We start from the raw sequence: 26,113 nt of genomic DNA, 5'->3' as shown, positions 1-26,113 counted from the left end.
AGACAAGTTCAGGGAAATAAATTTCCAGTCCCTCTATAGGGGTATACTATACAGTAGCGCTGGGTGATACAGGGATATTGATATGTTTCATGATAAATTCTTGCTCGGTAACGATGGTAAGCTCTGGGTAATAGAACTAAATAAACCTTAATTTTTGTTCGCGGATAGCACAGCACGGTAGCAAGCATGTATACTCATGCTATTGCTGTAGATGAACATAAGAGACCGCATGAGAACATATACAAGACTATAATGTGTGTATTTATTGGGGGGGAAAAAAAAATATATATATATATATATATATATATATATATAATTTTTTTTTTTTCCACCAACACTCAAAGGTGTATTTTCCTCCTGGGGAATGTTTTCCCATTTGCGAGGGCACTCTTTGTTGCCTGACATGATTTTTCCTCACACAAAATTATTTTCTCCATTTGCGAATTTTGAATTGGATCCTATTCCATAGATTGGGCTGCTTCTTATAGTGCTTTTCCATAAAGAAACACTCCAAAGTGCGGAACAGTTCTCACCTTGCACTCAGTGATTCTGGGTAGGTTCCACACAGACAAAGCGGTTACTAACAATGAATGAAAGAAAGCGCAAAACTAAAAACATTTTAGCTTTCCCACTTTTACAAGCACAGGTCTGAGCCTTCTCATGTGTTAAGTGCAATATGTTACGGTCTTGTAAATTTATTTATTTGTTATTTTAAAATCTTAATCTATCTTTTTTTTTAAACACTTGAGGTGATACAGCTCTAAGAATGTTTCCATGACATAAGACAAGAATTTAAATATTGAATAGTAATGAATATTTAGTGTATTCAGTCTACATTTTTAGAAGGATGCAATTGTCTTGTTAATATTATGATAAATATCAAGATCAATCAATCTAGGAAAACTTATCGTGATAACAATTTTGATCATATCATCAAGCTCTACTACAATCTTGTCAGAATATTAATATTACACTTAAATTATTTACCTAAATTATTCTTAAACTGACCACACAGGGGCATTTTGTAGTCCACTTGATGCTCTGCATACTTGTCTGCCCTCTTTAACCCTGTATTTAAATTATAGGAATCCAAACAGGACCACCACATAATAATAATTCTCAGCACTGCTGTACCACAAAAATGGTGGTGGTGTGTCATGCTGGTACGAGTGGATCAGACACAGCAGTGCTGCTTAAGTTATCAAAACTCTCTGGACCTAAAAGAGTCCACCAACCAAAAATATCAAGCTTATAGCATCTTGTGGGCTGCGTCATGTGTCCATTGATGAAGGGGGATGACCAACACAAACTCCAGAAACACTGCTGTGTCTGATCCACTCATATCAGTGCAATGCACACCAACACACCACCACCTCGAGTGTCACTGTAGCACTGAGAATGATCCACCATCCAAGGCTTGCTTTGGGGTGGTCCTGGCCATTGAAGGGCAGGGTAAAAGTAACGTGCATATAAAGTACCCAGAGCAACAGACAGTCTACAGTTAGTAATAGTGGGACTATGAAGTGCTCCTGTGGACAGTGGAGCTAAGAGTATGGACAATGAGTGTAGAAACAAGGAAGTACTCATAATGTTATGGCTGGTATATATTATGTATCAGTGCTGCCATTTCAGTGACTCATTTTTTGCAAAATCCTACACAATCATTACTCTCATGCGGTAGTCTGAGCTAGTGCAGACACTCCTGTCTGTGTGGTAACTGGAACTAATCAGATCCCAGAGTGAAATTTCATTGTGGAGTGTGTGCTCAGTCAGTAATGTTTTTGCTCTGAATGAGCCGTGCAGGAGTCTGTCTCTGTGTATGGTACGTTGTGAAGAATTATTTCAGTGTTAAAGTGGCAGTCTCTCCTTTGTGTGTGAATGTAACAATGCTGCACAGCCAACAAGAGACAGATGCCAAGCCATCTGCATCGCTTTTTCAAATCCAAACCCTCAAGTCAGTGTTGTTCTAGTTGGAGAGCATTCTGAGTTGAGCTGTAGGGAGATGTTATGCATATGTCTTCATCTTGGATTGGGATGTATTGTTTAAAATGCATGGATTAGCCTTTTGGCAGGAGTAGCAAGGTCGTTTCTTTTTTTTAGGATGTCGCCTTCTTTTACTTCACAGCCTGGGATAGCACTAAACTAGATATATGTACTATATCATACATAATAGTATATACTGCTTAGGTAGAGTTAGAGTGATTGTGATGGAGACAAAGGAGATATTGAGAGAGGGAGAAGACTGAAGTGAAAAATTGTGACTGTAAGATTACAGATATAAGAGAGTAGAAAATTAGAAACACAGAGAAGAGAGTGAAGAGACAGACAGAGAGAGAGAATAGACAGAGGTAGCAATGGATGGCATAAGAGTAAAATCTCAGCTTGTCTCACTCTCAGCACTGGACTCGGCCACGTCAGCATAGCAACGCTGTTTGGTGACAAGAGTGCTCAGATGATGCCAGGAACAGTGCGGCCAGCAGAAAAATGCCAAAATACAAGCTTCACACATTCGCATCTCTGTTTTTTTTCTGTATATTTCTTTTTTGGTCACAGCTTCTTTCTTCTGTTTTTCTCCTTCCTGTCATTTGCAACATTACATTTTAGTGTTGCTCTCAGCATGAGGCCCTGCTCCTGTTTTTTTTTTTTTTCACTGTGGACAAGTCCATTTACTCACTTAAGTGTGTAAAATTATTTAGCCTTCAGCATCCTAGCGCTGTCTTGGTTGACATTTATGTTCTGTTTATTTGATGGAGCAAAGCATCAAATCTGATTTATTTTCCTTTTTTTCATTTATTTTTTTGGATTGCTCATGTGGCCATTGATCATGTGACCATTCTGAAGTTTCTTCAAATGAAGGAACGTGAAATACAGTCTCATTTATATTTCCTCAAAGTTGATGTTCAATTTGTGTGTTTATGTACCAACACACTGTTGTAGTTCATGTTTCCATGACCATTTTTAACACATCTTTATTTTTAGAATGGAGCTGTTATTGCTACTGTCTTTTTAAACAGTATATTTGCAGTATCATTAGGGCTGGACAATATTGCCAATATTTATATCATGATATATTTCTTCAGTTTGGTTGATACGATACAATTCTGACATCAATATTAACAATATAAAATCCATTGAAACAAGAAACATGACATCACCATTTTTATTGTCTCTAGAAAATTGTTTTTTTTTTTTTTTTAATTAAAAAAAAATAGCTTGATTTTGAAAATGACACAAATGAATAAACTCACTGCAAAAATTCCACACAACTATGTCTCCCTGACACCCGCACACACACACACAGGGATACAGACACACCTACTGCTTGGCTCTGATGTCTAGTAGCTTTGGACCGCCGGAGGAGTTCTTTCACATCTTGAGGTCAAACACACAGTAGGGGTAGAGATCGCTCGAGCTGAGCGATACACGAGAGTGCGCGCACAGCAGGACAAGAGATTGGTCAGTTTGAACAGTCAAGCATGAAACAGCGCCGCTGGCTTTGAAGATGTCACTGTAGAGGAGAGATAGAGCTGAGTGTGTGGAGAGCATAGCAGCCACATAGATCACACACATCTGACAGTACCCCAGCCCTTGTCAAGAACCTTTCACTTCAACTTGCATTTCCACTTGAAATATGGTTACACTATATATTGTAACTTTTGCATGACTGGGCAATTAATATGAAAAAAAAAAAACATCAGTGGAGAGTGATTTCAGGGTGGTTGATAAGCTTCTAATTAGGGGGATTATGAATAGGTGTTGAGATTACAAGCACTGATATGGACAGCCTTCCAAACATGTTTTGGTTTTTGATTTGTTATGCATAGTTTTGCAATTATAAATTACAATGCATCAGTGGTCAAACTGAAGTGTTATTACTGAGCTGACTTTTTTGTTTACAGCATTGGGTAAACACTCTTATACAAAATTGGAAGTAACTTTAGGATCTTTCACAAGGGTATTTACAGGGAATCGAACCACATTCTGCTATGTTGAGGGCAATGTTGTTGCCCACTACGCTACACCAAAAAGGAAATGATTTCCAGGCTATATTTGGTAATACACATAAATAAGTGAATGAATGGAAATGTATTGGCATTGTTTTTTTCTGCTGCATCATTTTAGTCCAGGAAAAAAAATATATGGAAAAATAGTTTTGGCCTCCATACCTGCAGTCAGGTATAAGGAAGAATATACACTGGATTAATGCGATTCTAGTAGCTGCAGTTTTTCCCTGATCAGATCCCAAGAGGCTCATTCTCTTCTATTTGCCCTGTGATAAGTGTACATTTTCTGCTTGGCTTCTAGTGCCTAGCACAGCAGCAGTAAATTGAAGTGTCATACTACAGAGGACCCATGCTGCTAAGACTTGAAACACAGTAATGTGTCTGAATGTGTGTGTTTATGTGTGTATGTTTGTGAGAGAGGCCACCGTTCTGTTGCTGTTCAAGGTGCTGAAAGCTTCTGGGTTGTCAGAGAGGTGATGTATCTGGATATGGCCAGTAGAGAGCGGAGTCTCGCGTCTTACTGCAGCGAATGCAGTGTGTTGCTGGGTAACTACACTTGCTGTTGTGCTGAAGGCTCTCTATTAAAAGAGCTTTTCTCTGAAGCTGTGATCACTCTCTTTCCATTTCATCTCTCTATTCTCTTTCTGCTCTCAGCAAAGTCACTCTCGATTCTCTTATCTGATATTCAGTGTTATTGACTGCCCACCGTCAGACTCAGACTGTGAAGTTTTGAGGGGTATTTGGAATTTTAAATGGAATCAGGATACGAAAACACTTTAGTTCTTCTTTTGTTTTTGATTACATTTTTTGTCTTACTTTGTCTTTAAGTAAAAGGCCATTTAGTTCAGTGCATTTCTTTCATATTTGGCTTCCACTTGGGTACTGGGAGTGAAATTTAAAATGAAACAATGACAACAATTGTATTGTAATATATTTATGTAAATAATGAATGACATTTATCAGATACAGAATATTTCTATTCTTTCTCTTTCAGTCAGTCAAAAGAAATTAAATGTTCCGCTATTTCTTTGCCAGATGTATGTTGTTACAACATTAATTTATGCAGAAGAGAGCTACCAGAAGTGTTAGAGTTGATGCTACATGTAGAAGTTTAATCTGGAAGTATCAGTACCAGAATAATCATGATAAAAACATTATTAAATTACAGGGCCAATGACAAAGTATGGAGTATGTATGTATTTAGTGTAAGAAAAACTAGTTTTAAAAAAAGGATTAAAATGATGGAAAAAATTGAGTCATTTCTGTCACGTAGGACCTAGTAGACAAACACCTGTCACCATCAGATGAAGAGTACTTAAATTCGAGTGTTCAAGTGTTTAGGAGGTCAGAGATTGGAGAGCAAAACTGGGACATGTTTTGCCTCGTGTCCCATCAGATGCCCACATTCCTACTGTTTAAATGTGATTAACTGTGGATTGTATCTAAGCTTTACCTAATATTACACTAATTTAACTAATTTCTGAACACCTAAACCGTTGAAGGTTAGAAAGTTGTTTATCTTAATTGCTTCTTCATGTGTGGAGGCATTTCTGCGAACCACAAGATTTTTGTTGTTTACTTTATATTGTACAAAATTAATAGTTATCATGTCTGCCCCTTTAACAGCTCAAATACACTGGACAAATCTGATTGTGAATGCCTTTCACCCAACTACATCTACACGGTGATTTTGTTTAACTCAAACGTGAATACTCCAGATTATTAAAGCCAGAACACCAGAGAGTGAGTGGGTTTCTCAGTATTTAAAAATGAGGATTTACCTACATTACATACAGTGCGGTTTTATCAGTCAGACTTCCCAGCAATGCCCTTTTCTTTTTTAGCACAAGGATCAAGGGCAGGTAAATTGCAATCTTGTCAGTTCCTATCATGATCACACAAGTCTTCTGATGTACACAAGTTTCTTGAATGTCCGTTTAATATAATGTAAATCTTCAGTTTTGTAGTAATCTTTGTAATCTTCAGTTGGTATGAACAACTAACAGAATTTCCACGATCATACATTGTCCCGGACATCCTGGCTTTGTTTATATCAGCAAGATAAAAGTGGCTTTTCTCTTAACTTTAGCATTTTAAAACCTGATCCAAACCACATCAGTCTTAATAAAGAAAATAATAAAAGATTCAGTTTTTACATTTAAAATGGGAAGAGTGCATCAGGTGCACATAAGAGCTGGTGAGCACCCTTGTTAGGGAAGCTTAAATATATAAGACACTCCACAGTCAACACTCAATATATTGCACACTTCAGAAGGCACCCTCCAACAAGGTGTGTGAGTAATGGGACAGGGCCATACTAACTCATGCCAGGGACTGTTCCACAAGGGGGTGCTACTCAGTACTTAGCATCAAGGACACTCAATCCTTGTTTCCTGATGCTGGAAAATGAATAGATTATTTTGACTGAACATTAATAAAACTTTAAAAACAGTGCTATAGTGTTCTGTGTCTTTAGTGGAGAAAGAGAGTCCAATATTGTTTTGTTTGTTTGTTTGTTTGTTTGTTTGTTTGTTTTTCTTTAACAAGGTTAGGGGGTTTTGTCTGTTTGTTTGTTTGTTTTTTCAACCATCATATATACTCTAGGAAATCAAATGTGGTATGGCATCACTCTAGAGAACCCTTTTTGGTTCCTTTATTTTTAGGAATATACTATGTGTTTATTTACGGGTTCCTGATCAAGATGTACCGCCCTTGGTCTATGGGGTTTACTTCATTGCTTACTTTATCCTCTTGCTGTCAGTGGTGAACCACCTGCAGGAGAGACACGTGTGTGTGTGTGTGTGTGTGTGTGTGTGTGTGTGTGTGTGTGCACGCGTGTATGTTTTGTGCCCTCATGTTGAAGACTCTTTCAGACACTGGCTAATTATCCCCCCATGTGTGCTTCTTGGCTGTGGCTCTGAAATTACCCAGGGTAAATATCCTCTATGTACCCTCCTGCTAGAGGACATGTCTCTGGAGAGAGCAAAGCCAAATAGTGTGTGTGTGTGTGTGTGTGTGTGTGTGTGTGTGTGTGTGTGTGAGAGAGAGAGAGAGAAATTTCAGACACGTGAAAATGGCTAGATTTATATACGTGTAATCCAGAAACCTGTTATGATTATGTATAATAACATATTTTACTGCGCTTACATCATAGAAAAACATTTTGTACAATTTCTTGTACAACAACCATTTGTGACAGTTCATGTATCTGTTTTAAAAGAGGTATTAGTAGATCTGAAAGCAGCATGCCCTTGTTAGGCATAATAAACCCTTTGAATGTATAATGGCCTTTAGCTAAGTTGTTATTATTATCATTACGGAGTTGGCGAAGCTCTGATGCTGTGCGAATCTGATGCAATGAAGCCAGTGGTGCTGTGGCATTTAAATGGGATTATAGAACTCAAGTCAGTCTAGACAAAGTCTGTCCTGGAGAAAGAGAGGTCAAATACCAACGGCTACCAGACTGCCCTCTGTAAATTCATCTGCTATGAAACTGACTTTGTTTGTCCTTGCCAGTGTTGTGGTTATATTTTAACTTTGACTGTGCTGGTGAATAATAACTAAGCCGTTTAAGAATGTCATTTGTGGTGTTCACTGCCCTTGTCATGGTTTGCTTCTTGTAAAAAAAAACAAACAAAAAATAATATAAACATTTTTTGGAGGGATTTCTAAGTTTTAGTGGATGCATATATTGATATCAAGTTCACTTGCATGGATTGGGGTATTTTATCTTTACAGTTTATCTTAGCAGAAGTTTATTACACAGATTTATCTTTGAATTTTTACTCCTAATATTAACACAGTTTAATCTGTAAAGCTGTTGGTAATAATGCAAGGGTCCAAAAGGAAAATCATGGCTACTGTCATTTCTTCTAGGACACTGTGTACCTGCATGCATCATAAAAATATAAAAGTATGAGAGCCTATAAACAGCAGCAATGTATAATTAGCTGCTTTAACTGCATTGTAAGTATTAGCTGTTGAATGCATCATAGTGAATATTGGTGAAAACACATTCATTTTTATGATGTTATATTTGTTTAGCTACATTGCTTGACCCTTAGCTGCTAGACTGGTGTTTGAGAGATCAGTGTGCTGATTTTTTTTTTTTGAGAGAGCTTTGATTCCAAGGACAAAGCAAATGTCTAGTCACCTTCAGGATGGGGACAACTGGCTGATATGATTTATAAGGGCCTGAGTGAGCAGAACTCACGCCAGTCAAATCTAATGGAATCTGCGGTCAGTGGAGGACGAGGTACGGAACATTCTTACCAGGGCAAAATGAGGACACAGGAACTAGAGAGTACAAAACTGATGGGTTAGTCGCTCTTCACATAAATACTCCTGTACACTATCCTAGATCTTTTGTCTTTATGTTTCCCCATGCCACGTGTTTCGTTAGCTGGTTCGTTCTAAGCTGATTGTGTGTATCAATAGTTTGTAAATTCCTAAATGAGATATGCACCTGTGCTGTTTGTTTATATTTGGATTCAGTATTTTGTGCATCACCTGTGATGAACTCAGTGCCTGCTAATGTAAACAGAGGGGGGTGAGATGTTTCCTTACACACACCCTCATCAATGTCAGCTGATGTGAGATGAGATAAGGTGCTATGCTGAGTAACTGTACAGTAAACATCCTAGCATCCTAGCACAGAAGGCTGTGTTTGTGCTGTTGTATGAGGCTATGTGCTTGAAATGCTGGTCATTGTAGATCAGGGACCTATGATCATGTGTGATGTCATTTTATAATTGGAGTTATGTAATAATAAAAATTTTGGGAGTGTAGCACCATTCCCAAACATCTCCCCTCAGCACTTTGTGTACTCCAAGCTCACATCATTTCCATGACAGGCAAAGTCTCTCCCACCTCTGCCTAGTGTTGCATGGTATACCAATGCTAGAAAAGTATCTCAATGCTTTATCATTAAAAATGGTACAAAAACCCCATGTAATGAGCACCGGTACTTTATGAAGGAGTGTTTTTAAAATAAGAGCAGTATTTCCAACGTGTGTGCGCCCGCAGCGCTTGGCCTCCTCTCCTTCCCTTAATGATTTTGCCTCTAGTTTTAGCAACTTTTCAGACCTTCTAAAGAGTTATTTAAAAAACAAAAAAAAGCCAGACTAGCACCAGAGACCTTCTTTCTAAACCTTAGCTACTTTTATTAGAAGAGAACCGTCGGTAGCACAAATCGTTAGAACACCAGGACTGAGCGTGAGCGAGAGAGACAACTTTCTCTCCACGGCTTCTCTGCTCCAGAGTCGGAGCAGCACAGTCGGTCCGTGTGGCAGCTCACACAGATCAGAATGAACTGTGAATGTGCAAAGAGTGCTGCCAAAGACACGTTTGCTTGCTTTTATATTGAATGTATTCCCTTTTTTGAACTCCTGAACTGAGATCACATAATTGATTGAGGCATTCTGCTTTATTCTAACAGTGAACAAGTCTTATGACATGAGCCGAAGGCACAATTGGACCCATAAATGGTGAAATGTCACGTGTGGCGTCACAATTAACAAGCAGATACCAGCCCTCAGCTTGTAGAGAAAGTACATTACTTTTTCTGATGTTGTAGGTTTTTGCCATGGTATTGATTTAGTATCGGTATCAAGATATTTAGGCCAGTGTTGTATCGAAAGTCATAATTTTGGTATCGTGACAACACTATCTCTGCCCCATCTCCACCCTTTTGTTCTCTGGTGTTTACCTATCCAACCGCCCTGAACTCCTGCCCAAAATGATATCAGAGTTTCCCTCCCCATTCCAGCCCTCACAGGCATGGAACATAGCAGCAAATGTGTTATTAGCATCCAGGCAGGCCCTGGGTTACAGCTGTTTCTTGCATTGGGGAAAAAGAAAGAAAATCAGTCTTGCTTCAGAATTTGTTATTTGTTATTTATTTCTTTCAATAGCAGGGACAATACACATTAATCAACATCATAATTTCATAATGTAAATGATTTAGCCGAATGGCTGGAACAGCAGGATGATAAAAGAACAATCTCACAAAAACATAATTAAACACACACAAGTTATATATATATAAATCTGAGTCTGCTCAATAATCATGCCTTCAGACTTCTGGAGAACAAACCAACAGCTGTCAACCCTTTTACTTCAGCTGGAAGAGAACTCCAGTCATATGATGTGCGGAAGGAAAAAGCAGTCTGGCCAAAAACAAGTTTCCTTAGTGGTATAGTGCAGTCACCTCTTGTGTTAGACCTAGACGACCTATTTGTGGCTTTACACACATATTCTACTGGGACTGGAGGCGCAATGAAAAAAATGGCAAGTTTTTGTCCATTCTACCAGTGTAAACACACTAATGGGTCTGCAAGGGTTTGTAGCTGTCAAGAAAAATAAGAAGAAAAGGAACCAGCAAAAAATAAATGCTGGTGTTTTCAGTACAATTGACTGGCCATCCCAGAGTATCAGCATCATCGAATAGTTTGGATTTTTGGGAATGAGAGCAGCAGGAAATGCTTCCAAATTCAAAGACTAAACACAGGAGGTGATGAATATTGTTAGCCTAGAACAATATGGGCAGCAGCATTTCATATTTTGTCTGCTTCATGCTCTGTTCATTTTGAGGATCAAGTGACATTCAGGGGAAACACACACTAAAACTCAAATGCTTTAGAACATTTTTGTTTGCTACAGTGTGTGATGATGGCAGTTTTGAGAACACTGTTAATTACATTTTCACCATTAAAAAAATGAAAATTGAGTATGACACTGAATGTAAAAGAGGTGTATTAAAATTACATTTATTTTTATAATAGCTTTTATAAGGGTGAAACTAACATATTTTTTGGATTATTGTTTACTGCCTCACTCACCTGTGAAGGCTGCCACAGGTTTGAACCAGTCTTAGATAGAACCAGTGTTCCATTTTCCCTTGGGTTGAGGGCAATCAGAACAGAGCCATAAGCCTAGTGGATGAAAAAGAGATTGAGCTGATGCTTCCCTGCTTATCCCTGACTGGTAGGCAGTGAGTTTGCACCCAAGCACCTGCTCATAGCCATGGATACTGATAGGACTGGACACACCTCTCTTCTCAGCTCAGGATAATGGGAGTTGAGGAGGTGGGACATGGAGGCTGAGGCGCAAGACATTAGCAAACAGATTGAGTCATTCAGCTGTGTGTGTGTGTGTGTGTGTGTGTGTTTATGTGTATGTGTGAGAGAGAGAGAGCACGAAAGAGAGTGAGAGGGTATAACTCACTGTTAATGTGTTTGTAGCTGAGTTGGTTTGAACAATTTCAGTTATTCCACACCATGGCTTACAGGAAAAGGAGCTTCACTTTTGGAGCCTATGGAGGGTAAGAATAACACTTGTAATGAATCTTAAGCTTACAAGTATGTGTGTACACATGTATGTGTAAATGTGCTCTTTTCTAAAGGTCAAAGGTTTTTTAAATTAATTACTGCCTGTCACATCTCAGTCATAGTTCAAGTTTCCAAAGCAGATAATTTCAGTGAGTTTGTTTTCCAACACCTGTTCCTTCTGCACCTCCCTAACAGCTATTGTTTTTATAGTGAAGAGGTTTTCTGTTGTCCTTAGTAATTGACCACATGCTGCAAGTGTGCCATCTAAAAATTACACTGGAAAATCTTGGCTATTTTTTTCCAACCCCTTCAGCTTCTGGTTTCTTTTTCATACATGAATCTAACTTCAGTGAAACTGGGCTCAGGTAGAGATCTTTAAGATTTAAAGACTTAAGATGACAGTCCACACTTGTTAAATTGTCCACACTTTTTGGACAGGAACATATTTTTTTGGCTCCAGACCCCTCTTGCTAGTATTAAATTAGCATTGTGATTTGCTACCAAGGTCAGTGCTAAACAAGAGTTAGCCTTGAGTTAATGTCTACAAGCTATTCAGTAATGAGACGACATCAAGGACAGACTACTTAGTGTCTGCTCTTCTCCACTGAGTACATTCATTTGCTAAACAAACTCACCATTTGGAGAAGAGTATGGGAAACTGTTTAATCAAGTTTAGTACAGGGTGTATATTTGGAGGCTGGCCTTGATTTGATATAGAAACCACACTTAAAAATTAATATTGTCTTTTTTTTAAATAGTATTCATCTTGATTGTGGTTATTATTAGCTTTTTTTTGCAGCTCTGAGCCCTTAAAACCAGTTTTCCTGTGTGAACATTACCTTCTCTTTTTGCAATTGAGACAAAAACAACCGTATGTTCTTCTTAGAACCCCCATATCTCTGCTGCAAATAGGGTTTCAGATCTAGGTTCATATTTGTATGTGCTTTATCCTAAGACAGTTTCAGATTGAAAAAAGACTTGGTCATAAAACACCACTATATAACACTAAATAAATACAGGCCTATGGCTACTGACACACCACTGTTAAACTAAACTTGGATTAGGGCAAATTGCAGGCAAGTGCTTGTAAAGACCTAAAGCATAATATTGAAGAAATAAATAGATTGCAGGTTATTTAAGACAGAAATATTATAAAAATCCAAAGTATGCATAACAACAGGTTGCGCTTGGGTTTGTGGCAAAAAAACTACATCCAGATCACATCACGAGAGGTTCAATATTGGTGTAGCCATTTCTTTATTTGTCATGTACATTACTCTTAAGCCAGTTGGGCATTTTAATGTTGCTTTATTCTTTATTTGTGTTAATACTAAACTGCTGAAGCTTATAAAGTGTTTTAGCCATGTTACATTAAACATAGAACTGACCGTCTTTTTTCCAATAAGGACTTAGGAATGACAGCTGGCACCAGAAAACAGTTAGCTGTCATCTCCAGCCTCTTTATGGGAATGCTCTTTTCAGAGCAGAGGCAATGATTAACCTATAACAGCAGTTTTGTGTACTATATTTTTGTTAGTCTGACACTGAGCGCTGCATCAGGCTTTAATTGAAAATTATAAATGGCTGTGTGCTAATGGCATAGCCTGCTGTTCTGTGACATTCATGCACACACATTGCTCTAAACTAACAGCTTTCATTATGACTGCTGTGCTCTAGGTCATCCTTTCTTTCAGTCTTCATTTAACACATTGACTGTTCATGTGAAAGTCCTGGTTCTAATGGAGAGGTCATAGTAAGTGCAGTGTGCATGTGGCTGCACGTGTGTGAGAGTTAGAGAGAGAGTTTTTCTTTGTATCTCTGTGCTTTCACACAGAGTATACTGTATTGATGGCACACACACACACACAAACACACTCCTCTCCAAAAAGCCGTCTGCATGTTGTTGTACTTCTTTGCTGCTTGAAGGCCTTCAGTGTATTCATAAATCAGGGCTAAAGGTTTTTTTATGCTTCGTTGAGGTCACATTTTTAGTGACTGTAGAAATGAGGTTTAGCTGTGTATTTATGCAATGGTTAAATTATTTGAGACCAATTTTACAAATATTTTTACAGAGTAAAAATATTTCAGTTTGATGGCTCTTTTTAAACTACATTTTTTAACTATTCTATATATAATAAATTTCAAAAACTTGGTTGAAAAAGACGTTGTTAGACATGTATGAAATAACACATATATCTATTTAATGACAAATAATATCCATCCATTATCTGTAACCGCTTATCCAATTTAGGGTCGCGGGGGGTCCAGAGCCTACCTGGAATCATTGGGCGCAAGGCGGGAATACACCCTGGAGGGGACGCCAGTCCTTCACAGGGCAACACAGACACACACACATTCACTCACACCTACGGACACTTTCGAGTCGCCAATCCACCTGCAACGTGTGTTTTTGGACTGTGGGAGGAAACCGGAGCACCCACTCCTCACACACCAACCACACACCAACTCCTCACAGACAGTCACCCGGAGCGAGAATCGAACCCACAACCTCCAGGCCCCTGGAGCTGTGTGACTACGACACTACCTGCTGCGCCACCGTGCCGCCAACAAATAATATACAGTGTAAAATTCTCTAATGTTGCACCTGTTTGGAAATTGTGGGCTGATAATTATGTGTGAAATTTACATATCTGCAGATGCTGATAGCGATGCTAGTGCCACTGGTGGGCAGTAAATTTTTCATACAGTCAAACCATATCAAAATATTAACATGGTATATGGTATTACAATGGGTGGGTGTGTGTGTGCGGGGAGAGGGCTCATAACTCATAACAAATTCGAGTGAAGGGTTTTGTGGAGTGGAGTGTTTGCGCTGTGTGGTTCAGCTCAGCACAGCCCGACAGTGAACACTGACACGTGTCGACGATAAAAACCCATTTCTGAGAGAGCAAATTTCAGCAGCTGGTGCTGGAGGAACAGAAAATTTCAAAAGTAAGCAAAATAAGATAGTTCTACCCTGTTTAGAAGCACAGCTGGGCCAGATTTAGCACACCACAGCACATAGTTCTCCAGTGAACTCCCGTTCAAATCACACATATTTAGAGGGTAAAGCCTCATACCTGTGAGCACGAAGATGAATGAAGTGTCTTAGGAGTGTTTTGTCTGTTTTCAGCTTACTACCTCTCTCTTTTAACACAAACTCAGCACTAAACTAATAACTGCAGTGGGCTACTGGGCTTGCCCCCCCCCCGTTTTCGGAATTTGATATTTCCAGTGGCTCTCTTAAATCCACATAAATTAATTCTTTGGCCTTGCACTGATATCAGTCAGACACAGACCAGAAATTTGACACACCCTGTATATATGATGTATATGATTATATCATAATGTTACAATACTGTCCTCAATTTGAGATATTGTGCATATTTTTAAATACCACATTATACTGTTATATCACCCAAACCTAAGTGGTGGCTCCTCCTTTGTGATGATGGCTTGTTCACTGGGTAAATCAGGAGCTAAAAATCTAGAGAACTGTTATCTTGCATTGTACAAATAAGTCAGGAAACTAACATCGTCATCTAACATTAAAGAGTTTTATTTCTGTGGTCACCTCATATAGAAATAACCTCAGTAACCACTAGATTCATAAAGCTGACAACATAAAGCTTTCTCTTTACCTACAGATTTTTCAGTTACATATCAGTAACATTTTATCAAAAACAAAATAATAAAATAGTAACAAAGTGTACTAAAAACAGATGGTCAGTAACTAAATACTAGGAAGTTGTACAGGATTAGCATAGTAGGATCTTTTATGTGTTATGGGCATTTTGTGTATGTTTTCACTGCAGGCATGTTATTGAAACTATAGGGGTTCCATATTTCTAACTCATCCTAACCTAAGAGGCATAAACATGTACACTATATACAAGTTGTAAGTTTGTTTTTCATTTGGAACCTACAAACAAAATGAAACATGAGATTCTGAAAGCAGACGCATGTCAGATCAACCCTTCTCTATTTGTGAGCTTGTTGTTAGTTTGGAGGTGGGCTGTTGACACAACAGTAGTGCTTTTTCCCTCCCATCAGCAAGATCCATGAGAACACACGGATATTTTGACTGACGCTTGCCTCCGCCTGAGGAGCTCTGACATTTACACTGCAAGCACCAAGACACAAACAGTGGGGTCAGCAGGGTGCAAAATTGGCACTGTCTGCTGATCTGTGCACTGTATGATGTATTTGCTGTGAATAAGAATAGTTTGGACATGTGAAGGGCAAACAGGTCTTTGATCAGCACTTAACAGCAACTGGCCTTACACACCTCCAAGTCAATTCTCTCAGCTTGTGGTTTATACTGAGACTGAGAAATGGAAAAAGGGGAACGTTACTAAAGTCTTTTGGCGGAGCAGAGACACCTAGTGGTCTTTTGAAAGCACTACTGCACCAATCTCCAGGCATAATGCAGTGCACTAACTCTGTTAATATTTAGCTGAGTAGAAAACTGTTTTGAATGCTGGCTGAATTTAAAGAGGGTAAAATAATCCATACTTATTTACATAAAATAAACACATAAATCATACATATACTGACTTCATGGTTCCGATATTTACCGTTTTTTTTTTTATCTGAAAATTAACCATTCATTCTGAGGATGAATGTTTATTAAATGATGCTAATCTGAATAAAGTGTACATTTAAATACTGTATCCCACCTGTTACAATTTGTCAGCAACCCTCTATGACAATTATGTTTTGGTTCATTCTCAGCAGTGACACTGGTGCTGATTTTGATGCTGATACAAGTGCAATATTGCTGAGACTTCCCTGAGAGTGTACCAGTAGAATCCAAATGATATCTATCAATATCAGCTATACACAAGCAAAGTAGATTCATTTTTTTATACAGTGGCCTGTGAGTGTACAAAATATTAAATTACTCCCAGTAATAAATGATCTGAAGAATACGAGAACATTTATTCTATGATTTTGTACCAGATAAAGACTCCAGTTTATTGACTGTTGTTTCTCACATTGAGAGCCCTGTCTAAAACAGGGTCAAGTTGCTTTCTCCAGTTTTATAGCAACTCAAGTCATAAGGCTACCATTGTTCTAGAAATAAGTGTGCTTTTAAGCTGTGGTAGTTTAAATGAAGTGTGGTTGGAGCAGAATGCCAGCTGCCTCGTAAAGCTGGAGCCGTCCACTCAGCCAGCCTTGGATATTCTCATTAACATTCCAAGCCTTTAAAGCCCTGTTCAATATTTTAGTCCCGCTTTTACTGTGTGAGTGTACCAGGACATGCTGTATAATGGCATTGTGAAGGCACATTAGCAGAATGAAGTACAGAAAATTTGAGTAATTTTTGTACACTATCTAATGAAAATTAAGACAATATTTAGTTTTAAATATTTTGTCAAATGAAAACTCTGGCAGTGGCATTTTCACAGTAATGATGTGCTTCACTGCTTTCTCATTAGCAGGGGAGACCTCAGAAACCCAAGAGGCTGACTGACTTGTTACAATAAGTTTAAGTATTCTGCGCTATAGGCCATTAAGTTTGTTGGCACTAGGTTAATTGGCCTTCAGGATTCAGCAGGCTCAGAGAGACTGTTTCAGAGAGAAGAGGTTCAATAGAGAGTGGAAAATAAGTAAAAGGACTATGTTTCAACAACAGTTAAAGAATGAATATAATGACAAATGTGGTAAATAACACACATTTTTTTTGTCTTTTGCAGCGTGGACAAAGCTTTCATCAAAGCTAGAAGTCATTGGTGAGTCATTTTTATCTTCTAAATAATACCATAAAATGGACTATGGACTACTTTTTTTTCTTATTGTTAAAAATCTCAAAGGAGATTTCTCTCCTTCAAAAATGTATACTATAGCTAGTTGTAGCTCAGGAGATACTTCACCCTTCATACTTCAAATTTTGAGTATGTGTTTGTTACACTGCCAAAACTTTCATTTAAAGAACACTAGGAGGTAATTTTAAATTACAAAATTCTCTTATCTGTAATATGTAGAATAGAGACTCTGGTGTTGCTACTAAGGGCTCGGCACTGCAGAAACTGCACTATGTAACTTTTGGAGGAGGATAGAAAACCACCCAAACCACCCACTCCCCCTTGATTTAACTAGAGTGCTGTAAAAGTGAATTACAGGCGCAAAATAATACCAAAATTACCTAGTGTTCCTTTAAACATACATTCTGTGTACATTTTCACTCTTGCATATATATGCCACTGACATTACAACTACACTCACAACTCTCTTATTGGATAAGCAGTGAAAGAGTGTATAGAATTGGGACAGTGCGTGGGACTGAAGGGTTGAAAGAGAGTTGGAGGGCACCTCTGCTAAATGTAATAATGGCTGAGTTAAGGTTCCTATGTGTTTTACCAGAGATGAACCCTGTTGTGCATATTAATGTAAACAGATTCCTGAGAGAGACCGACTTTCTTTAGCTCTTGTGCAACTCTAATGTCTCTCTCTCTCTCTCTCTCTCTCTCACACACACACATGCACTGTTCCACTGTGTGCCACATTTGCATACATTTCAAGCCTAATGATGTTCTTTAAATCTTGAAGTCTGTTGGGTGTCTCAGCCGCACAGAGTCATTAAAAGTTTTCAATGTCTATATTTTTTATGCAGATTTTTGTTTTGTGCGTGTAGAAATTTTATATAAAATACAGAGGTCCACACTGTGTCCTGGTTTTAGTGTGTTTTATAAGATGAACCTAAACCTTTTAACTGATTAACTAATAATTTGTTACTGAAGTATATTTTTCAGCACAACTTGTGAATAGTTGAACAATTTGTGAATAGAAGAATTTTATGCTAAACTACTCATACAAGGCCAATTTTAACACTCCTGATATCTATATCATAGTCTAAAAGCCTATTCACGCATCTCTAAATTGAGGCACTAAACTACATAAAAAACAGAATCAATCCTAATAATACAAAATTGATCTTGAGTCATTGTAACAGCCACTGAGTTGTTACTGGAACTAAGCATGCAAAGAAAGCATTTCACACACACCATGTTCTCAGATGTGTCACTGTGGAAAAATGAACATACAAGTCGTCCTCTTTCATCCGTACTTTTTACTATATGCATATCATTATAATTCCGAACAGAGAAAGCTCAGCACAGTAGCACTGTCAGAATAAGTACTGTTGAAAGCTACAATGCTCTTGTGATTAACGCTGCTCAGATCAATCGTACTCATCAGTCTACCATTCTGTTTAAGCTGTAATTTGCCCTCACAATCCTCTGAATCATAGGCCCTCAGTCTGCCCTGTGCTAAATCAGTAAAAGTGTGATTGATTAGACGTGTCTTGATTAAACAAGTCTACGAGGGAGCACTAGGGGCATTTGTTGACATCCCCTCGCTTCTATTGCTCTTGTCTTGTTCACTACACACTGCTTCAAGTGTCACTCCAGCTTTGAAGGCTTGTGACACATTTGTCTTGGAGAAAATAGTAGAACAGGATGAAAAAGACCTTGAGGAATGAAACATCCTTTCATTTGATGTCAGCTGGTGCACATCAGGCAGCACCAGCAGGTACAAATCTGTCCTTCATGTTTAAGGTGAATCAGAAATGAGATTTGTTGGTATTTTCTTTGTATTTTCATTAAAATTGATGATTATATGTTCAGTCTTTTTTGTGATTTGTTTGTTCCACTTTAAAGTCACCTGTGCATTTTTGTACTGTAATTTGATGCCATTGTAATTTAAATAATTTATTCAGATCTGCTAAATCGCAGAGACAGGAAACGTCATGCCGTCTATCTCCTTCATTATGGGTTGTAGTAAGACATATCAATCAACAGGTGTTGGTAATAAGCTTAAACTTGATGATATTGGCTCCATATTTTTGGCACCCATAAATAATATAGGGTTCCCACACCCTACATTTTAATACCCAAGTGTGCTGTCCTAGTTATAAAAGAAGCTATAAAGGAATACGCCTGGATTGAAAGAGGCTATTGGTATTCACCAGGAGTCTTTAGATATATGGGCGACTGCAGGTTTTGGACAGGAGCATTAGTAAATGTGTTGTCTTGTAAATTTCATTCTTAAATATGTCTGTCCTCTCCCAAAGCAGAGCCATGTGATTGGAATATGAATAAGCAGCGACTGTGGGTGGATTGTGAGGACACTAACAATAGGAGGGAGTTTTCAGGCAATGGAAATTGTTATGCAAGTCTTAGTTTGGAAAAACTGTGTATGAAGGACAGTGATTTGTTGTAGAAATGTTATGTTTTTACTGTCAGGCTAATTGCAGGGTCTTATAAGGCTTAGAGTTGCTACCTGAACATCTAGTTCTCAATCCTATTACTGATTTCCAACAGAATGGTAGCAGTCAAACTAGTGGAATGATGGTCCAAGTGAAAATTTTACAGGGTTTCTAGATCAAATATATGCTGTATGAACCTGATCTGTAATAAAAATGAAATACGAAAGTCTAGGTCAATATCAGGTTTTCTTATATTCTTAATACCAGTCATGTACATGGACAAATATATTCCTGCCTAAGGCCTCCTCGTAGTCTCCTCCATAACCAAGCTCAGAGGATTTGTGTTTAATAATTTTGATGTATTTTTTACAAAAATGCTTTACTTAGGTTGAAAACTTGATATTATGTGAATATTTGGCAAAAATATTAAAAACTGCTCTGAAAAATGGGGTGATCAAAGCAATGAATCTTGTGACCAAAATTAAGACCTGGTGGCCAAAATCCAAAATTATAACGGGTTTATTGAACATACAATGTATTTACAAGTAACAATTAGGCATCAGAACCAAATATTTGAGATTTGAGAAATATTTTTTTAAGAAAAATGAGAAAACATTATCTATAATTTCCACCTTCTGTCTAGATCTCATTAATCTGTCTTTGAAAGAGTCCCCCACTCAGCAGGGCGGATGTAGTCACAGAGCTGTGGTATCACTAACTTGGACTCAGATGTGTAATAGGATGCAACACTTTTAGCCAGATCACAGCTCAGAATGTCTGAATGGATGCTTACTGAACAGGATAAGACATAAGACGATGCATTTAGACAGAAGATGGTGGGGTGTTTTGACCCTCAGGCCATGTTTCAATAGCTCAATATGTTGCCTTGTACAATTCTCATTTGACCCTACTATACTAAGTACACTCTGCTTCTCCCAGGAGACTTTGTGAGCAGAGAAGACTTCACACACAGAATATGATGCTCTGGACGATTTTCTCCTTTCCTGCTGTGTGAAATGAGGCTTTAAGACATTTTGCTTTTTTATCTGAGTTGTCAGAAACATCAGAATAGCCATGAGTGAGCTTCGTGGTGTGAGCAGTAATAGAAATACTCACTATCGTGACCTATAAGAGCAGTTTGGTACATTTGGAACAATGGCTTCCTCCTCTTGTACAGAACCAGCTGACCTCCAAACTGACCTGAATCTGTTTCAGCTAGAAATGCAGTTAGAGTTCATTACTGTCAGTGAATTGGTTGCTGTTATTGTATCCACATGGCCTAGATACCTGATTACAGTGTGGTCCGTACTGCTGAGTTACATACTGAATATAAAAAAAGAGGAAATCAGGTGTGTGTATGTGTATATAGGAGTAAAGCAGCTGGCAGACAGAAAGGAGAGTATCTCATCAGCCCATTGGGAGGACCTCACAGGAAGTAGGGCACAGTTTACAATCTCATTAGAGAAGCAGGTTTACAAGGAGAGCTGGGGTTTTGGGGTTGCATTTATTAACTTGCATTATCTAGCCCAAGTGCTAACCATGATTGGAATAAACAGGAAAGACATTCCACATTTTCAGTAGTTGATTCAGTTAGTGGATAACTCTCCTGCTAATTGCATTTGTTATAAACAGAAAAATTGTATAAAGCTGGGTTTATGTACTGAGAGGATTTTCCTAAACTACTGCTTATACAGGAGTTGGACAATGAAACTGAAACACCTGTCATTTTAGTGGGGGAGTTTCATGGCTAAATTGGACCAGCCTGGTGGCCAATCTTCATTAATGGTACATTGCACCAGTAACACCATGTGCATCCAATGGTTCAAACATTGTATCCTGAAGGCGGTTCCCACGGCATTCTGCCGTGTATCAGAATGACAATGCACCAATACACACAGCAAGACTGGTTTGATGAACATGAAAATGAAGTTGAACATCCCCCATGGTCATCTCCCATGGCTAAAACTAGGTGTTTCAGTTTCATTGTCCAACTCCTGTATTTGTCACAATGATGCCTCAATGCCCTGAAATCATGACTGACTTTCTTGAAATTATAACTCATTATTTTCATTTGTCTAAATAATCCAAACCTAGAGAAAATAAATCATAATTTTCAATGTAAATAATTACATTGGGAAGTCTTTCATTTTTTATAATAAAATATTACAGGCTTCAGTCATAGAAGAGTAATGGAAACATTTCAAGATTACACACCTCAATCAATCTTTACTCAGTGCTTTTCTTTTGGGAGTACATTTCTGTAATAATACAAATCACACTACAGTGACCTTAGTGATTGAAGATGATATAACATTGCTGAAGTGAGTTCCTTCCAGGGATAAAAAAAGTCACTACATTTACATAAAGGGACAAGCATTGATTTTAAATACAGCACAGTGAGTAAACAAACTGTAATCTTAAGAGAAATTAAGCATTGAGATTGATTTCTTCTTTTCTTCAAGTGGAGTTATCGCCTCATTAACTTGTTCAATTGCTGCTGAAAGGAGGGGCGTGGAGTGACAGAGTCTGAACTGGTGCTAATGTGTGTGTGTGTGTGTATGTTTGTGTGAAAGTGAGGGTGCGCAAAAGAAAGAGAAGCATTAATCAGCCAGATTTGTATGTAACAGTGTTTTTTTTTTTTTGCAACAAAAAAGAAAAAAAAACAGACTAAATGTGTTCTTCATTAGGAGACTTGGAGACCCATTTTATAATCATTATGAGAATTACTCACATTTGTGACCTGAATCAGAGCTCGGCATGTCTCCCCTCACCAACTGGCATGTGTACAATCTGTGCGCCAGTAAGGTTAATGAGACCCTTATTGCTCTCTTTGTGGCATGGCTACTTGTTTCTAGTCAATTAGAGTGAATGTCTGAAAAACATAGCTGAGATTTGCTACTGATAACAAATGGCCTTTTTAGTTTGTTATTAATGAACAGCAAAGCCCTTACTGAGTCATATCTAGGCCATTATGTATTGCTTATATGTTGGAGACCACCCATCGTTTATAAGATTTCTAGTCAAACAGGCAGAAACCTATACACAGAGCTCAGCATTTAAACATAAGTAATTTTACAGGATTTAATGTGAAACACCGCCCCCCACCCCTTTTGCATTTGCCATTATATCTTTCAGTCTTTTCAGGAACCATGTTTTCAGATTTTCAAAGAAATATGCAAGAACGTATTTTAATACTTTTAGAGTTCAGCTGTAGCTGTTAGTTTCAGCTCACTGGCCATTCCTTTACACTGTAACAGCTTCTTGACCACTCCACATCTTTTCAGATTGTGATGCTCAGTGTAATCAGATTTATAACAGTAGTGGCAGATAATTGCTTTTTGAATGATTAATGGCATCAGGTAGATGCTTCAATTTTGCCCGTATTTCAGACCAATAATTGGCAAAACATTTATTTTATACCAGGAGGTAGACTAGGCCATGCTCTTGTTATGAAAAATAGAAATTATATTTGGCTTAGATTCTTCTAACTCTTAATATGTAGAGAAGCACAATGGCAGTGCTGAAGCAATATTATTTCTGAATTGAAAATTTACACTGCTAATTTTCACTGTTCTTTGTTTAATCCAATGTTTAAATTAACTTTTATTTAGTTGATGTTATTATTATTACTATTATTGTTTTTAGTTTGAGTATGTTCATTCATTCATTGTCTGTAACCTCTTATCCAGTTAAGGGTCGCAGTGCTTACCCAAAATCACTGGGCTCAAGGCAGGAACACACCATAGAGGGGGCACCAGTCCTTCACAGGGCGACGCACACTCACACATTCACTCACACATTTTTGAGTTGCCAATCCACCTGCCAGTTGGTTGTTTTTGGACCGTGGGAGGAAACTTTTTTTAAATGACACATTTGGAGACTATTTTTTCTAGTGACTTTTTTTAGTGGCAAATCCAATAAATGTGTGCTGTTAATGAGGTAACAGTTTAAGTGCATTTGATTCCGATATTTTCCCATTCCTAAACTCTGGAATTAAATGTAGTAACTGGTCTGGCTTTGTTCTTCTATACTTCTTTCTGTCAGTTATTTCGGGCCTGAGGGTAGGGTTGTGTTTGTCCACCTGAGACCAGATCCATACACACTTGCCCGAGGCAACATTACGATTGTTAAGAAAGAAAACTTGCAAACAGGTTTGACCTCTCTGTCACATTCTGCTGAGTGAAACAGCCAACAAAGAACCCAACAATCAGACAGCAACTTCATTTGCAGTGGGTTTCACTGAGGCGTGGAGAGAGAAAACCAAGAGGAGCTGTGTAAGCCTCAGTGGATTTGTAGAGGTGTGTGCTGGCTCTAACTCTGGCTTGTGTGAAGCAGTGGTTTGGAGAGATGCGGCGGACCAGGAATAATGGGAGCATTAAGAGGTTGAGTCTGCCGGGAATGGTTAAGCTTAAAGTTCATCACCTGTGGTAAGACCTAACAACAAAGAAGGAAATAATTTAACCCCTTCAACTCTCTGAGCATATTGTGGATATTGTCAGTACTTCAAGAACAATGACTAACTGCATGTTTCCTTACCAAGCCAACATGTTTTAATGGAATTATTATTATTATTTTTTATCATTTAATATCAAAACAATGTCTCAAAGTAGAGTGATTTTAATATGTTGAGTTACATCATCCTCCCATGTTCTATTTTTACATTGGAATATTGAACCTGTACCTCTATTCTTATTTTAAATACTTATTTTCAAAAACACACATTGGTAGGTGGATTGGCGACTCGAAAGTGTCCGTAGGTGTGAGTGTGTGAGTGAGTGTGTGTTTCCCTGTGAAGCACTGGTGCCCCCTCCAGGGTGTATTCCTGCCTTGCGCTCAATGATTCCAGGTAGACTCTGGACCCACCGCGACCCTGAACTGGATAAGGGTTACAGATAATGAATGAATGAATGTTGCAATGTGACTTTTTCATTAAAATTTAGTCCTTACCAGGTAAGCCTGGTTTGTCATGAGTTAACCAGCCTTGGTGTTTTGGTTTCATGCTGTGAACAATTATACATCACATAATTCAGTCTGGGTTTACTGTTGAAACTTGCCCCAGAATTTGGTTCTTGCAATGAATTTGCACCAGCACATATTAGTAAAAATCAAGCTAATGCAGAGAAATTGGTATAATATTACAAATATTATTGCAGCAGAAATGATAATAAATGTCTGCATATATAAGATAAACAAAATATTATTGATTACAGCTACTGCTTTTTGTAACTAAAATAACAACTTCTATTTACCCAATTTGGCATTTGCTTATTTATAGAATAGGTGAGCAAGACACTTATATATCATTTTAAGACAAGGTAACATAAAAATAAAAATGGAAAATGCCCATGAAAACATTCCATGGTTCAAAAACACACATTGGTATGTTGATTGGCTACTTAAAAGTGTCCATATTGTGTGAGTGTGTGTCACCCTGCGAATGACTTGCGCCCCCTTCCAGAGTGTGTTCCTGCTTTGCTTTGGACTCACCCTGACCCTGAACTGGATAAGCAGTTGCAAACAATCAATGAATGTATGCTCATAAGAACTGGTACTGCAAATGTATAGGTAACTATTTTGCACACTGGTATGATAGGACATGATGTGAAACTTGCAGTGCACTTGGAAAGTATATGATATTAGAAGAATTTTACAAATTAATTTGTATCAATGTATAGTGCCTGTGTGTATGTCTACTGCGAGCAGTGTTGGAGTTTTAGAAAATTTAGTGACATTTTAAAGGGCCAGTATTCGAGAACTGACCTCTACTCTGTTTAAATAACAAAAAATAATGTCATTTGTAAACATTCTTAATGTTTCAAAGTATCCTCAGTACATACAATGATATCACAAATGCCAGTGTTTGTACTTAAACCTCTCATCAGTTCGCGTCAGTTAGCTCATCCATTTACACTGAAGAACATTACAGTTACATTGAATTTTTTTAGGACAAAGTAAATTTACATATATCTGGCTTAAAAACACCAAGACATTAATTGCCTTTTTACATCTAAGGCATGATGGGAAGTTGGAAAATGGTCAATTATTACTGCTTTTGGTTTATAAACTCAAAAAACGCAAGAAAATGTTTTGTTTTTAAGTACAGCTCTGATTTATTTATTTCAGGTTTTGTAATTGAGAGTGTGCTGCTCTGGGAATTGTGTGAATTATGACACTTTATCATGCAGTTTCTTATTGTGTGGAACTGATTTTACAGAGGCACTTGGGCTTGTGGGAACATTCTAGGCTCCACAGTATATTATTGAACTAGATTAGAGGACTGAGTAGTAGTCTAATTGTAGTCCTCTACAAAGTACTCAGGCTTGAATTACTCTTGCACTCACTCACACACACACACACACGGGGGCGCACATACACTCTGGTAAGAGACATATGCTAAATAGTGTTCACTTAGGCAAGATTAATTGTGCCAGTAACAACAAAAAAGAAAAAGAAAAAAAATCCTCTACAAGAAAAAGAAATGAGTCACAGTCCTTAATAGATAAAAATACACAGATAATAAGATGGTTTACAAAAGGACAAAGAGGTGGTGAGAGAGAGAGAGAGAGAGAGAG

General features: G+C 38.0%; 1 protein-coding gene across 6 annotated transcripts in view; it reads left to right on the top strand.

Moving 5' to 3' along the window:
• rap1gapb (RAP1 GTPase activating protein b) overlaps window positions 1-26,113 on the top strand; it is a 73,101-nt gene that overhangs the window by 22,461 nt on the left and 24,527 nt on the right. For 3 of the 6 annotated variants that reach the window (XM_066666140.1, XM_066666141.1, XM_066666144.1), the window contains exon 2: window positions 17,032-17,067. Coding sequence is in view for 2 of the 6 variants with exons in the window: in XM_066666137.1 (XP_066522234.1) it covers window positions 11,282-11,325; window positions 17,032-17,067 (80 nt within the window). In the remaining 4 variants the exon portion in view is untranslated. Of the gene's footprint in view, window positions 1-11,206; window positions 11,326-17,031; window positions 17,068-26,113 lie in introns of those variants that run through there. The other 3 variants (XR_010801956.1, XM_066666137.1, XM_066666138.1) reach the window with 3 other exon arrangements.

This window comes from Hoplias malabaricus, chromosome 3 (assembly GCF_029633855.1).
Source record: "Hoplias malabaricus isolate fHopMal1 chromosome 3, fHopMal1.hap1, whole genome shotgun sequence".
Taxonomy (NCBI): Eukaryota; Metazoa; Chordata; class Actinopteri; order Characiformes; family Erythrinidae; genus Hoplias; species Hoplias malabaricus.
This window is presented reverse-complemented; position numbering and strand designations above follow the sequence as displayed.